This window comes from Pholcus phalangioides, unplaced genomic scaffold (assembly GCF_987345545.1).
Source record: "Pholcus phalangioides strain wild (caught in Gottingen) unplaced genomic scaffold, Ppha-v1.0 ptg000001l_1, whole genome shotgun sequence".
Lineage (NCBI taxonomy): Eukaryota > Metazoa > Arthropoda > Arachnida > Araneae > Pholcidae > Pholcus > Pholcus phalangioides.
In genome coordinates this window covers 3849131-3863151 of record NW_028301594.1, presented here as the reverse complement: position 1 = coordinate 3863151, position 14021 = coordinate 3849131, and the positions used below count along the sequence as shown (strand labels likewise).

The following is a 14021-nucleotide window of genomic DNA, read 5'->3' as shown; positions in this document are numbered from 1 at the left end:
TCTTTCCTGTTTTACAAATGTAAATATCATTACAATTTATCATTATTTGCTATTGTGTACATATTTTAATTATTCATAAGGATGTAGCATATTATAAACACATATACAGCATTTATTAATTTTGAAGATAGTCATTACCAAGTAAAAATAAGATGAAGTTATTTATTGTAACTTCAAGAATATTCTTGAGAATTCTTCAAAAGATTATTACAGAGAATTTCACATCTATAAAAATAACTGGAAAATATTCTAAAGTTATTTAAATAATAGTCGCCTTCTGGAGAATATTCTCTAATTATTCAAAAAAAAATATTTATTATATATAATATACATTATTGTAAATATTCTAGAGAATCTTCTCATTGAGAATAATAAATTTTCTCATTGTAGAATATTCTCAAGTTATTTATAATAGCAGTCACTCCAGAGAGAATATTCTCAAATATTCTTATAAAAATTATTCAAGAATTTTACATCTCTTAATACAAATATATTAATAAATTAACATATTTATGAACTTCCACATTAACAAATTCACCCCTTTACATATGTATACAATTAACTTTTGTGAACTAAAGAAAAATACTGATCAAAGAAGTTTCTACAGATTTTAATGCAGAACAAGGCTATAAAAATTCCTTCAATATAATCCAAAGGACATGTACATAATTAAAAAGCATTCTGTTGTTCTTGTGGACTAGGTTTATATTGACAATATGCTTTAGAGTGCACTGATGAAGTCACATATTCAATAAATTAGTTATGAATGCAAGAACCACAACATTTTATAAAAGCTCAACAATCTTGACGGCACAAAATTATGAAAACTTATGTACAACCATGACATAAGTTTAGAATACTAATTTGTTTTGGACGTTATGTCCATATGTGTTCATGTCTTTTTCATGTGCTTTTGTCTTGTATAAAAGTGTGTGTATAAAGTGTATTTTTGTGAATATAAAAATGTACAATCACTATGTTTGAGCTCCTTCATCTTTGGAAGGCATCAGAGTAAAGAGAATACATCATATAAAAATACCTAACTTAAAGGCAATGATTAATGCAAGTACCACAAATATTATTTCAATTTGTTTAAATTATTTGCAGAATAGGTAAGCCAAAAAATTGTAGGTGTCTGTGTATTGCATTGCTGTACTGTCACAGCACCGTGCATTATGTTGATGTTACGTCACAGCAAAAGCCCTGTAAAAATACGGTTGACGACTCTTCTCATTCAATGTTTACCTCTCTATTTATCTTTATGTATACGAATTACCTGTTTTAACTTATATAATTTTTAACCATGTTCTGCAAACCAGTTTGTTCTGAAGTTATATTGTTAATAAATTAATTGTTAAAATTTACCAAGAATCGGAGTAGTAATTTATGGTGTCAGACAAGTAAATTGCTATCACCATGTGGTTCTGAGTAGTTATAATGTCTTGATGCCACATCTATGGTGGTACAATTGCATCAACTGCCAGACAAAAGTTTGGTAATTGTTCAGAACAGAGACAAAAGTATATAATATTAATATGCATATTCAGTAGGATACCTCCCCCCGTCCACTCTGATAACAACTCCAGTGCTGTTTTATTATCATTAGGACTGGTCAGATTAATAAATCAATTGTTAATCTCAGTTTTTAGTTGAGTTAATACAAAGGTCTTCAACCTTTTTCTTGTCGTGAGAACTGCCTGTACCCAACCTCAAAAGAAAAGCACCCTTACGACAAGTTTGACATACAAATTCATGAAATCAGAATAATTTCAATCATTGAATGCAATTTGTAAAGGGTGTTCAATTGCAAAGTTGATTGATGAATTCATATTTTGATGAAATTTCTTAACACTAAAAAAACACAAGTGGATCCAATGAAAAACGGGTGATGATTTTAGTTTCAAATTGAGTCTGATGGAAGTTTTGGAAGAAAAGACCAAAATTTATTGTCTCCACTGTGAACAATAAATTCCCTTTTTGGATACGGGAAACGTCAGCTTCCCCCTCCCAGTATAGTACTATTATTTTATACCACTTGGGTACAATTTCTAGGGAAACAAGTAAAAATATGTAGATTGAAAAGTGTTTTGAAATCAGTGACAAAACTAAGTAACTGATTTTCTAAAAATGACAAAGATCCAAGTGAAGAAGTTGTAGGATTCCGCAAACATTTTCAGCATATTAAATTGCTTCAAGCTGGCAGCATTAATTTTTAATCTATTAAATTTAATTTTCAATCTGTTTAATCTCTAATTTTTAATCTATTCCTATATTTGTTTACATCTAGTGAACAGGAGCTTGAAATGAATAAAAATATTTTATAGCATAAATATTATACAATTATAAATACAGCGACTGTTGTAAATTTCTTGTTAAAAAAGTATTTAAAAATTTCAGATTAAAATTTGATTAATTAATAGATTCCCAGCCCTATAATTACCTTTTTTTTTATCATCTTACCACAATGGTTTCCCTCAGGTCCCAGGTTCAATCCAGGGGAAAAATATCGATAACAAGATATTTCCCCTAACGAGCTTGAGGCAACCATCGAGAGATGGTGCCTTCATTTCCAACCTAACTCCTTAATGGTAGTAAATTACAGTATAGCAACATGGCCAGAGTTGATGTGTGATGAAGTAGTTCTGTTAGGATTCAGAAAAAAATTAACTTTTTCGGCAATGAAGTTAAAATTAAAACTTATTTTCTGCTTTGTTACTCACACTTCACTTTTTCATTCTGCTCCCCTCTTGTAAGCACCACCAGGCCACATAGAAGATCTTTGAATGTTATGCCTTTCGTTGTCCCACCACATGCTTGGAAAATATGCTATAATATGAATAAATTTCAAGAAAATTCTTATCAAAATCGAAGGGCAAAAAAATCTAAAAACAATGATTAAAAATCATTTCAAACATGGTAAGTTTTTAAAAAAATGCAAGATCAAAATGTAAAAAATAAGCTACCAACATGAAAAAAGGAGAAATTGTCAAGTGAGCTAGCTAAAAAATAAGATATATATACAGAGTGATTATAGTTAAAGTTCCCATTATTACATCCAAATGAGGCCAAATTTTCAGGGTATCTCAATGAGACCATGGGAAAAAGATTTATGCAGTAAAAAATAATTCAATTTTTGACCACCAGGTGAATAAGTGGCACTTTTTTACTGAATTTTACTTCTTTCCATGATCCATATCAGCCAAGTTTCAATGAAATACGTCCACAAGAACGGGAGCTACATAGGTCTGAATGGTTCAGTGTACTGACACTGCTCAGACCCATGCAGCACCAGTCAGTACTCAGACCTATGTAGCGGCTGTTTTGATGGAGGTATTACATTGAAACTTGGAATATACGCTGTATAGACCATGGGAAAGAAAAATTCAATAGAAAAAGTGCCACTTATTGATCTGGTGGTCACAAATTTAACCATTTTTTATTGTATAAATCTCTCTCTCCCATGGTCTCATCAAGATATCCTGAAAATTTGGCTGCATTCAGATGAGTAGTTTTAGTGAAAAACTACTAAGAGTACCAGAACTTTGATCATAATTACCTCATATTATAATAGAAGAATTATCCTATATTATGATAGAAAAATTATCCCGAATTATAAAACAGACCAATGATGAATGTTAAGTTAGATAAAGAATGAAGGGTGGGAAAACTTTTAAGTGCATTTGAATATATTTACAAACAGTTAACAATGTAGTATTTGCACATTGTTATCTGTGAATTATACAGAAGCAAATAATCCCCAAGCTTTTGTGAAACTCATCACAAAAGCTTATGAATTTCTTAGAGGGGATTATGTACTGTTGCAGGCTGTGTGTGTGTGTCTGCAGGTTTTTTTTTCTGATAAGTTGGGATACAAATAATTTTCTAAAGATTTTCAGATCAAAGTAGAAAAATCTGATTTTTCCCACAAAAAAAGTGACGAACAACCTTAATTCCTTAACAACCTTATTAATTCCTTAAAATTCCATTATTGATGAATAAAATTTTCACATGCAGATTATATATTGCTACAAATTATATGACGACATTTTCTTCCTCTAACAAAATTAGCATCTGCAGATCATAAGCAGAAAATTACATTTATAATCATTAGCTATAAAAGCATTTCAACCAAGTTACCTCTGCTAGCTTCAGAGGAACAAATTCTCCAAGAACTTCTTTGATGAATGACTGGCAAGTTATCACACCATTCAGATTCGATGATCTTTTGAATGCATCTCTCAGTCTCTTTGATTCTGCTTCAGTTACTGAAAGAGGTGGAACAAATGAGATATTTGAAAGAAATTTAGACTGATATGTGAAACAAAGCTTTAGTTCAAGACAATATTTATTTACATGTATACGGGTCAGTCTCACGAAATTAGATTAAAAAAAAGATGTTGTCAACCAAAAAACCCAGAAAAATTCTTAGGGGCACTTCTTTACCTGCAAATAAATGAAATATAATCAACAATGAAGTTTTTAAAAATTCATGGTGGAAAAATTAATTTAAATTTAGCCATGTTAAGAGATATGCAAATCCAACGAGGCATCTTGCCTGCTTCAGCACTAAACTTGATATTTATGCTTGATAATCGCAACACTTTACATGTATTGTGGTATTTTTTATTTCCAACTTTAACAAAACTGAATAATTTTATCAATTACATTTTTTTTTTAATGTTTCTCTTTTTTTGTCAATTTTATAGGGACAACTGATTTCTAATTTGTCTCTGTTTTGCTAGAGCACAAGTTGCATTCTCAAGTAATATTTAGATGAAACATTATGACAGCTTGATGTATGTTGCAACCAAGAAATTTGGATTCTGTTCACTCCCCCCCCCCCCCCAACTTTTGATTAAACCTGCTTTCTGATTGCCTAATGTCAGGAGAAAGAACATTTTTACATCTTTTGCAACACTGATCAAAAATTAAAGCATGTACTTTTCAGAAATAATAGATGTCCCTACACTTAAACATGAGGTAAATTTAAAGTTATTTTCAAATATATAAATATGTCTAACAAAAAAGTAGTCAGGAGAAGGACATTTAATAATGCACCCCGCTACCCCAGCCCTAAGGATATGCAGGACATTTAATAAAGATGCTCACCTATTTTTCCTGAATAAATCTAATTAGTGAATAAATTTACAATTCTAATTGATTTATAAGGAGGTTCAAATAATGGCTACTTTCTTCTTAACACAAAATTTAATATGTGGCAACTGGTGTTTTAGGACATGAACCAATGTTTCCCCAAATGTCACGAATGGAAAAAAAAAACTGGAGAAAATTTTTATTTGGCTATAAACTACTGATAAAAAAATATTTAAAAAGATGAAATATGAACATATACTGGTCCTAAAAATTTGTATTTGATAAAAGAATATATTTTTATGTTAAGATAAGTTATTTTAAAATTTGAAAAATGGGTTGGGGACAGCCAGGAGATGGACATTTCCTTAACAAATGAAAATTTGTTAATGAAATATTTCAAAATCTGTTGATGGTAAAATATTAAAAACAGAGTGACAACTTCTCAGAAACTGAAATACAGAAAAAGATGGGGAAAAAGTTCTGCGTCAAATATATTTAATGTAAACTGCAGGGTTGTTTGGTTTTAACCAAGTGTTTTTTTTTTTTTTAAAAACCAGTTTGGTTTTTCCAAAAAATCAAATAAAAGTGCCCTAAATATCATTTTTTCCTTGACAAAAATCATATTGGTTCATTATTAGCCAAAATTTTTCATTTTTACCACATTTTATATTCTTGGGGTACATTCTGATGATATATCTTTAAATGGCATAAGATGGTATAAGCGGTTTTTAAAAAGTCTCATAAAAGTGGCCTGAATGTATATATTTTTTTCTTATAAAGTATCTTAGTTATTAAAAGTGATATACAGAAGCCAAAGTTTCTCATTCTTACCACATTTTCTAACTTTTGGCTACATTCTGATGCTCTATCTTTAGCAAATTCATAAATAAGGATTGCATCACACATCTAAATGTAGTGGTGTATTATCTCACAGGGTTTCTTTTTCCCTTCATAAAGAAGCAACAACAGTAGTGACACCATCAAGCTAAGGGCAAGTGGTCCTATAATCCAATAAAGACACCAGCTGTCCTTAAAGGACAAAGACTAGTGTACTAAAGTTACATTACCTCACACACATTTTCATTTTCTTTCCCATAAGAAGTAGCACATCTCCTACTGTATATCTCCCAGTCTTAATATTCAATAGTTGTTTTTTTAATACTTTCACTGTTAAGCCCAGTTAATCAAGGTTCTACTGTATAGTAGTAACAGATTTATGAAAAATTATCAGCTATATACAGGGTAATTATAATTTAAGTTTTGATTCCAAAACTATACAATAAGTATTGATCAGAATGACTTGAAAATTTACTTGGATACGCCTGAAGCAATGGAAGTTTCTTTTGCAAAAGGACAAAAAGTGCAAGTAGATGATGCTGTACTTGCCACAGTATAATCTATTTTGTGCAACCACATCGTTTCGGCACTTTCACAGCATCAGTGTGTGGATAGAACTTCTATCAAGATGCACATTGCAATACCAGCAAAGCAGCTGCTGAAGACCCATTTTGGCAGGATGCACCTTAACCCTTGCAACTTCTGGCTGTGGGGGTACCTCAAAATGTTATGAAAAGTGGTCAGATTGCAAACTTTGGTGAATTGCAATCTCCAGCACATCCCCTATAAGTTCCTCAGGAATATTAACATGGGGGCGCGTTTGGTTTAATAAAGGTGAATAGCAAGCACATCCACATCATGACCATGACATACTCTAATCTGTTGTCTAACAAGAATTTTATGCTTTCACCTCATAGCCAGAACACGGTGGACAACATATTTAACATTTCTTAAGTAAGGTTGTTTTTTTTTTTTTTTTTATATAACAGTACAAAAAGAAAAAATTTACCAAGGAGTCAATCAAAAAAATGACCCATTCTGGTAAATGCTAGTAAAGATTAGTATGGAAAACAGAATAGTCAACTAAAAAAAAAAAATCAAAATTATTCAAATTAAAATAAAAATTAATGGCAACAGAGGAGTGCAATTTAAAAACAGTTCTACATGCTGCAACTAAAAATATAATTTTTTTAGATGTTGGAATGAAAGCAAAAACGACTAGATGCAGCATGTAGTTAAATTAAACTGTTACGTTATTTAAGGATTATATGAGCAAGTGAAAAAAAACATTAAAACAAATTTTCTATACCATCTAGTGAGAATATGTATTGCTTGACACACTTTTTAAAGGATGATAAATTAGTATTGTGAGTGATTTCTGGTGGTAATGTATTGTAGAATTTTGGGATAAGGTAAGTAAAATGTTTCTTCAACAGTGTTTTATGAGGCAGCGGAAGTGAATACATATTATTTAATCTATTTGAAGATCGAGATGTATTTAAAGGGAAGGAGAATTCACCTTTGAATAGGAGGAGAATAGATTTATAGAAATATAATTGACGTAATGTAAGTATTCCAAGATGTTGATGAAGTTGTATTGATGGTGTAGTAAAGTTATTTGTGATGATTCTAATTATTCTCTTATGGAGGCTGATTATAGGGTAAAGGGTTGAAAGGTAGTCAGAACCCCAGACAGTTAGACCATATAGTAGGAGTGAGTGAAACAAGGAATAATAAAGGGTTAATAAAAACGACTGATTCAAGTAGGATTTGAGTTGTAGTTATTTGTTCAATTACTTAGTTTTTTTGTGATGTTTTAGTTTTTTTTCAATGAATTATGAAATCGTACAATGCTATAATTAAGTTATCATTTTGCCATGACTGGCTATCGTTTCCAATCTGCGAGCAAATTTCCCACGTGTTGGATGTCATTAATTTTACATTTTTAAGTTTTTTTTTTACAGGAATATTCATGTCAATTTTCAAGTCATTCTGACAATTGTTCTTCTTTACAGTGTTTTGAAACCAGAACCTTAGTTATATAATCACCCCGTATATCATAAATCATTGCTAATTAATCTGATTATTTATACTTCATTAAATACATTATATTCACCTAATTTTTATTGTAGTTTTTGCCAAATAGCTTCCTAATTAAGCATACTGAAAGTAACTGGAGAAAACATCTTTATATTATATGATTAATAATAACATTAAAAGAATTTTTTCAAACACGAAGTAACCCAGTGAGTTAAGCAAAAAATAATTAAATTGCAAAAGTTGGTTTTTGTTAAAATGTAAGAAATATTTATTGATTAATTAATATCGGAATAGTGTTAATTACATTAATAAACATTTTATTGTAATTAATTAATAGAAGTTTGAATGATTTTCCAGATATTTTATTGTTTTTAATGTTTTTCTATTTAAAACAAAATACTGGTTTAAATTAAACCAAAAAAAACAACAAAAAAAAAATTTTTTTTACCAACCCTGGTAAACTGCAACTGCAATTTAAGTCAATTTCGTGAGAATGACCCATACAGGAAATTGAATTTAAAACCGATTTGTCTGGGTAGTTTCAACTTTTACACTAATCTGCTCGATTATTTCCATGATCATAACTCTTTATGTAAGAAATATAAATTAAAATCTTAGCCCTCTAAATTTTCACAAGTTTGTTTTCTCGCATTACAGAATCTTTTCCGAGACTCTTGAAATATTCTAAAAGTATATATTTTGCCAGACCATTTTTCCTGAAATGTTTGGGAAACCTGATCACAAAACTGTGATAAACACATCATGCACATTAAAAGGTTTTTTTAAAACTAAGCTAAAGTTTAACAAAGTTCTTATGAAGAATGGCATGAATTGGAAGACTCAGAAGCCACAATGTAAGTCAATTTTCTAAAAATGACTTTCGTATTTCAAGTGCCTCTTCATTATTGAAACTTTCAATTGCCAAAGCATTGAAGTCGTTATCTTTATATTGCAACAGTCAATAGCGCCATTTATACTGCCCACAGAATAAAAAGATCCTTCTGTCTCATTTTTAATATTTATTGACATACGGCCGGGTGCCTGGGATTCGTCAAGCCCTGTTTTATACCTTATACAGAGCTTGAAAAATATAAGAAAATAAATATTTAGCCAAAAAATTTTCAAGAGCCAAGTATATTCCTCCCCTCCCCCTCCTCAAGAGAAATTTTCAAAACCAAATAGTGTTTTTTTTCCCCACTTCCCAAGGAATCAGCTACACCATTTCCATGTTTGTACCAGGGCTCAACAACTCAAAAAAAAAAAAAAGGCACCAGTCAAATTTCTTAGGAGCTAATCAGTTTTTTCTTAAGAAAAATGATTCAAAATAATGTTTTCTTCGACTATTCCAGAGGGCTTATTCCCCTCGCCTCCTATATCCAAAAATGTACTTTCGTGAAATCAGAAAAGACATACTTTCGACGAAAAAAAAAAAGAAGCATAAACCAGTCCTTATAAACTATAAACAAATTTTTTCCCCATTATGATATTGACCTGTTCCATCCTTAGTGAAATTAGCAACAGTGCCAGACTGATAACATTATCCATGATTTTAACAAGAGCTGTCTACTGTATAATGTTGTGGGTCTGCCTGCTCTCTGCGGAGAGGCGTTTCCATTAACTATGATCAATGATGTTAATCAATGCATATGTTGTTTAAATCTGGGCTTATATCTAGTGATATAACTACAGTAAAAAAAACCACCTTGCCCAAGCCCCGATCATAATCACAGTGCTTCATGTCAATGTATAGAAATATAATCTTGAAGAAACACGTACTACCCAGTATGGTTTTTGTTGTTTTCTATAAATCACAATATACAACATCAATAAGAATTGTAACATAGAGAGAGACAGCTTTTATTCAGCCCAATACATGAAGGAAAAAGACATTTTTGGAATATTATGCCGAGGTGAACACAGAAAGAACAGTCATCTGGTCTCTGCTGGGAATAAAACCCAGGTCTTCTTGCAAACCAGGCAAATATGCGACTATAAACACTGGTAGAAACCGTGAATTTTCTTTCCGAATTCGCCTAGGCATAATATCCCAAAAATGAATATTCCCATGATGTCTAAAAACTGTGTATCCCTACTGTCCCACCTGGAGGCCATTTGCTCAAGTTAATGGAGGCTATTAACACATCTACTTTAACACTTCATATCACATATGGAAGGCAGGGTCAACTCTACTGGTGTATATCAAAAGTGCTCAACCTTTTGGAAAATGTGTGCCACTTCATTCGTTTGGAAATACTTCATTCGTTTGGAAATGTGTTGCGGGCCACTTCAATGATTTGGAAACATGTTGCAGGCCACTTGGGTTATATGGAAACATGCCACGAGTAACTCAGGCGATCCGAAAGTGACTTTTCTTTCTAAGTTAATCTCTACATAATATTGAGAAGATGTATATTTCCTTGATGTAACACTAGACTGTTTTCATACAGCGAGTGTTTACTCGGCACATAGAATTAGAAACATATTAGAGGAAAGTCATAAGAAGCTTCGTGTGTGTAGTAGATTATATAATCATAAATAATGGCGTGGCAGACAAAGGGTAAACTGTCAACAAGTTAATTGTGGAAATTGAAAGAGGATGGGGGCAAGGTTTACTGGAAACACTGAGTGCATTTACAAGTGCTAAAAGCTGGGAAAATGTGACTATATACCAGCACCACTTGAATAAATTTTGTGGGAAAGCGGGTTCAATTAATGAACATACAATGCACATAACACACCCATCTTCTTCCTACATAAGGGCTTCAGTCCTACATTATATGGGACAACTGACAACTTCCAGCCTCCCTCAATGTTTTTGTCAAGTCTGTGTCTCTGACCACATTCGCAGCCTTTTTTCATAGGTTCAAGAAAGTGAGGCGGCCCACTTATTGATGACGGTAGACGTCTGTGTGCAAAAATGCATGGGCGAGTAAAAAGAAAAGAGAAAGTGAGATAAGGGATAAAACAGAAGAAACTGTGTTTACAATTTATATGCAATGCTTAAATGTTAATAAATGATTATGATTATCAATAACCAATGCTCATTTTTGAGGGTTTAGAGTCCTTAGCTCCTATTTCAAGGTGCAAATCATTGTCATTTATGATTAAATCCCAATTAATGATCATTCCCCTCTTTTTACTATACACCAGTTTCCATTCCAGATTGACTCTCAACCAACTTTCTGAGTTCACCTCAGTATCCAGAAAAAGTCTATTTCCTTGATGTGTCTTAATCTCTCCACCGTCACACCTGGGAAGACATTTGTTGAAGTTAAAAGAGGCTACTGATGATACTACTACTTCAGCATCTCAAGTTACTGTGCATGAAGTAAGGAAGGCAAGATCGTGTCTCTACTGGTGTATATCAAGGGTACTCAAACCTATTCAGTGCAGTCAACTTCAGTGGATTGGTTTGGAAATGTGTCGTGGGCTGCTTCAGTTATCTGGAGATGTACCACGAGCCACTTCAGTGATCTGGAAATGTGTTGCGGGCAATATAAGTGGTCTATAAAACTACCACAGGCCGCTTAAATGAACTGTTAATGTATCACGTGTCACTGTTAATGTATCACGTGTCACTGTTAATGTATCACGTGTCACTGTTAATGTATCACGTGTCACTGTTAATGTGCCACCAGCGACCTATATCATCTGCAAATATATCACAAACCAATGAGTAAACTGCAGGTAGCTGAAATGATTTGGAAACAAGCTTTTGGTCATTTAAGTGATCCAGATAGCAAGTTAAATGATCTAGAAATATGCCATCGGCCACTTGACTGATTTGATTATCTTTCATGGAACACCACATTTGGCAGGCAGGCTATGGGTTGAGCATGTATGGTGTACATGGTAACTAACGAATTCGCATGAGGACCTAGGTTCGAATCCCGGCGGAGACCAGGTGACTTTTCTTTCCGAGTTCACCTCGGCATAATATCGAGGAAAATTTCTATTTCCTCGATGTAACATTGGACTGTTTCCGGACAGTGGGTGTTTACTCTCACAACTCAATGATGACATAGAAATTGTGGAAAGAAGCTTCGGGTGTGCAGTACATGATACTATTATAAATAATGACGGGGGAGAGAGAGAGCGCGAAGAAGGGTAAACTGTCAACAACATGTTAATTGCGGAAATTGAAAAGAGGATGGAGGGGGTTTTGGTTTGGAAAAAAACACTCACCGCGTTTGCAAGCTTCTTCGTAGGTTATACAAAAGGGTTTAGAGTCCTTAGCTCCCATTTTAAGATGCGAATCGTCGTCATTTATTCGTCGCGAATACGTTTACGCTCAAAAATACGCCACATTTTTTTTGTTGTTGTTTTTTTTATTATTATTATTATTTTAACAAATCGCGGAATCGAAGAAAACAAACATTAGATGCAAGAAGCACTCGGAGCATGTCAGAGTTGGACTTCGTCGTCACATGACATCATGGCCAACAATCAACATAAGTCGCTCTCGCACGTACGCGCGTTAACCCGAAACTCTCGAGTTCTGACGAATCGGATAGAGCCTGATATCGTAACTACGACAGATGTTGATATTAAAGCAGCAGTGATTGGCTGTTAAGATGTAGATGGTCGCTGGATAGCAGGAGCGCCGATTTTTTTCCTCCAGGAAAGGGGAGGTTGATAAACGGAGAATTTTGTTGCCAGATACGTCAGTGATTTCAACTAACATGTGAAATAGCTGATCTAACCATATACCTTATGAAAAATGAGGGACAATTTTTTTTTTTTTTTTGGTAATATGTGATCCGAAGATGATGTCCCTCTCCGCTGATGGTTTCAACAGGTATATGAAGGTTTCAACAGGAATCTCATGCAAGATGAATTCAGGAAAGAGAATTCAACTGCGCTTGCGGAGAATCGAAACCACGTCCTCTTACTTACCGGATGAGTGCGCTAGACCACTACGCTACAAAGGCAACGAACCTCTCCCCTTAGAGCTCGTGTGCGGGACCGTACAAGTCGGATCTAACTCGGGCACGGCCGTCTTTAGAGCATCATGGGCCCCTGGCCAAGTGATTTTTCTGAGATCCCACCTGGCAAATTCTCGAAAATTTTTACTGGTTCTCATTTTTGTCAGGCCCGCATTCTCTTGAGGCCCCCGGGCCGGGCCCATGCGTTAAGACGGCACTGAACTCAGGACAAAGTTCACAATTGCTGACACTGTCACCAGATGACGACTATTATCCGATAAGTGAGATGACGTGGTTTCGATTCCCCGCGAATGCAGTTTTTTTTTTTTTCCTGAATTCATCTTTACATTAATCAGCTTCGAGATATTGCCATTTAACGCATTTTTTTTAATAAGGAAAAATTTGATAATTCTGTGAATATCATTGCCGAGGTGACGCAAAGAAAGTCTCTGCTGGTCTTTCGTTTGTAATGTACACGTATTGAGAAAGTATCTTTCTTTGAAAAAAATAACCTATCTCTACTGTTGCCACCTGGGGACTACTTACTGAAGTTAAGGGAGGCTGACGTCCGTCACTTTCCTAGCTTGTGAGAGGGCCGTCGTTCGTTCCCAGACAGACCATCAGACTTTCTTTCCGAGTTCATATCGGCAATGATATCAGAAAGTTTACTTGGTTAATGTAAGCCTATTGGGACACAGGCTGGGATCTATGGTGGCAGGGCCAGTCCTAGAAATTATGCCGCCTGAGGCGAATAATAATTTGCCGCCCTTAGGATACAACTGTCTGAAAAGAGTTTTCTTTCTTCACCTTGATACAGTGGGTCCCAAAGTGTTGGTCACGACCCCCGTGGGTGTAACGTTGATGATTTAAGATGTCACGAAAAAATTTCCTAAATAAAAACGTTCTGATGGAGTAAATATGTCAAATCAATATAATGATTCTTCTTTGAGGGGGGGGGGTCGTATAGTGAGTGCACTTATTTGCATTTTTTCCTATGTGTTTTGGAAAAATGTCTGCATTTCAAAGGATTAGTTGAGCTATTTAGCACATATATATCATATAACGCATTAAAATTCTACGTAAAATTTACTAAAAATAACATTTTAACAAATTTATTCAATCAAG

The 14021-nt window shown here is 33.6% G+C and overlaps 1 protein-coding gene across 2 annotated transcripts in view; it reads right to left on the bottom strand.

Moving 5' to 3' along the window:
- Positions 1-12405, bottom strand: part of Usp32 (Ubiquitin specific protease 32) — a 57588-nt gene extending 45183 nt beyond the window's left edge. For both annotated transcript variants that reach the window (XM_089239159.1, XM_089239240.1), the window contains exons 1-3: positions 12157-12405; positions 4138-4265; positions 2721-2826 (exon numbers count right to left, since the gene is read on the bottom strand). In XM_089239159.1, the coding sequence (XP_089095285.1) occupies positions 2721-2826; positions 4138-4265; positions 12157-12214 (292 nt within the window). In that variant the 5' untranslated portion in view covers positions 12215-12405. The remainder of the gene's footprint in view (positions 1-2720; positions 2827-4137; positions 4266-12156) is intronic.
- Positions 12406-14021: the final 1616 nt, after the last annotated feature.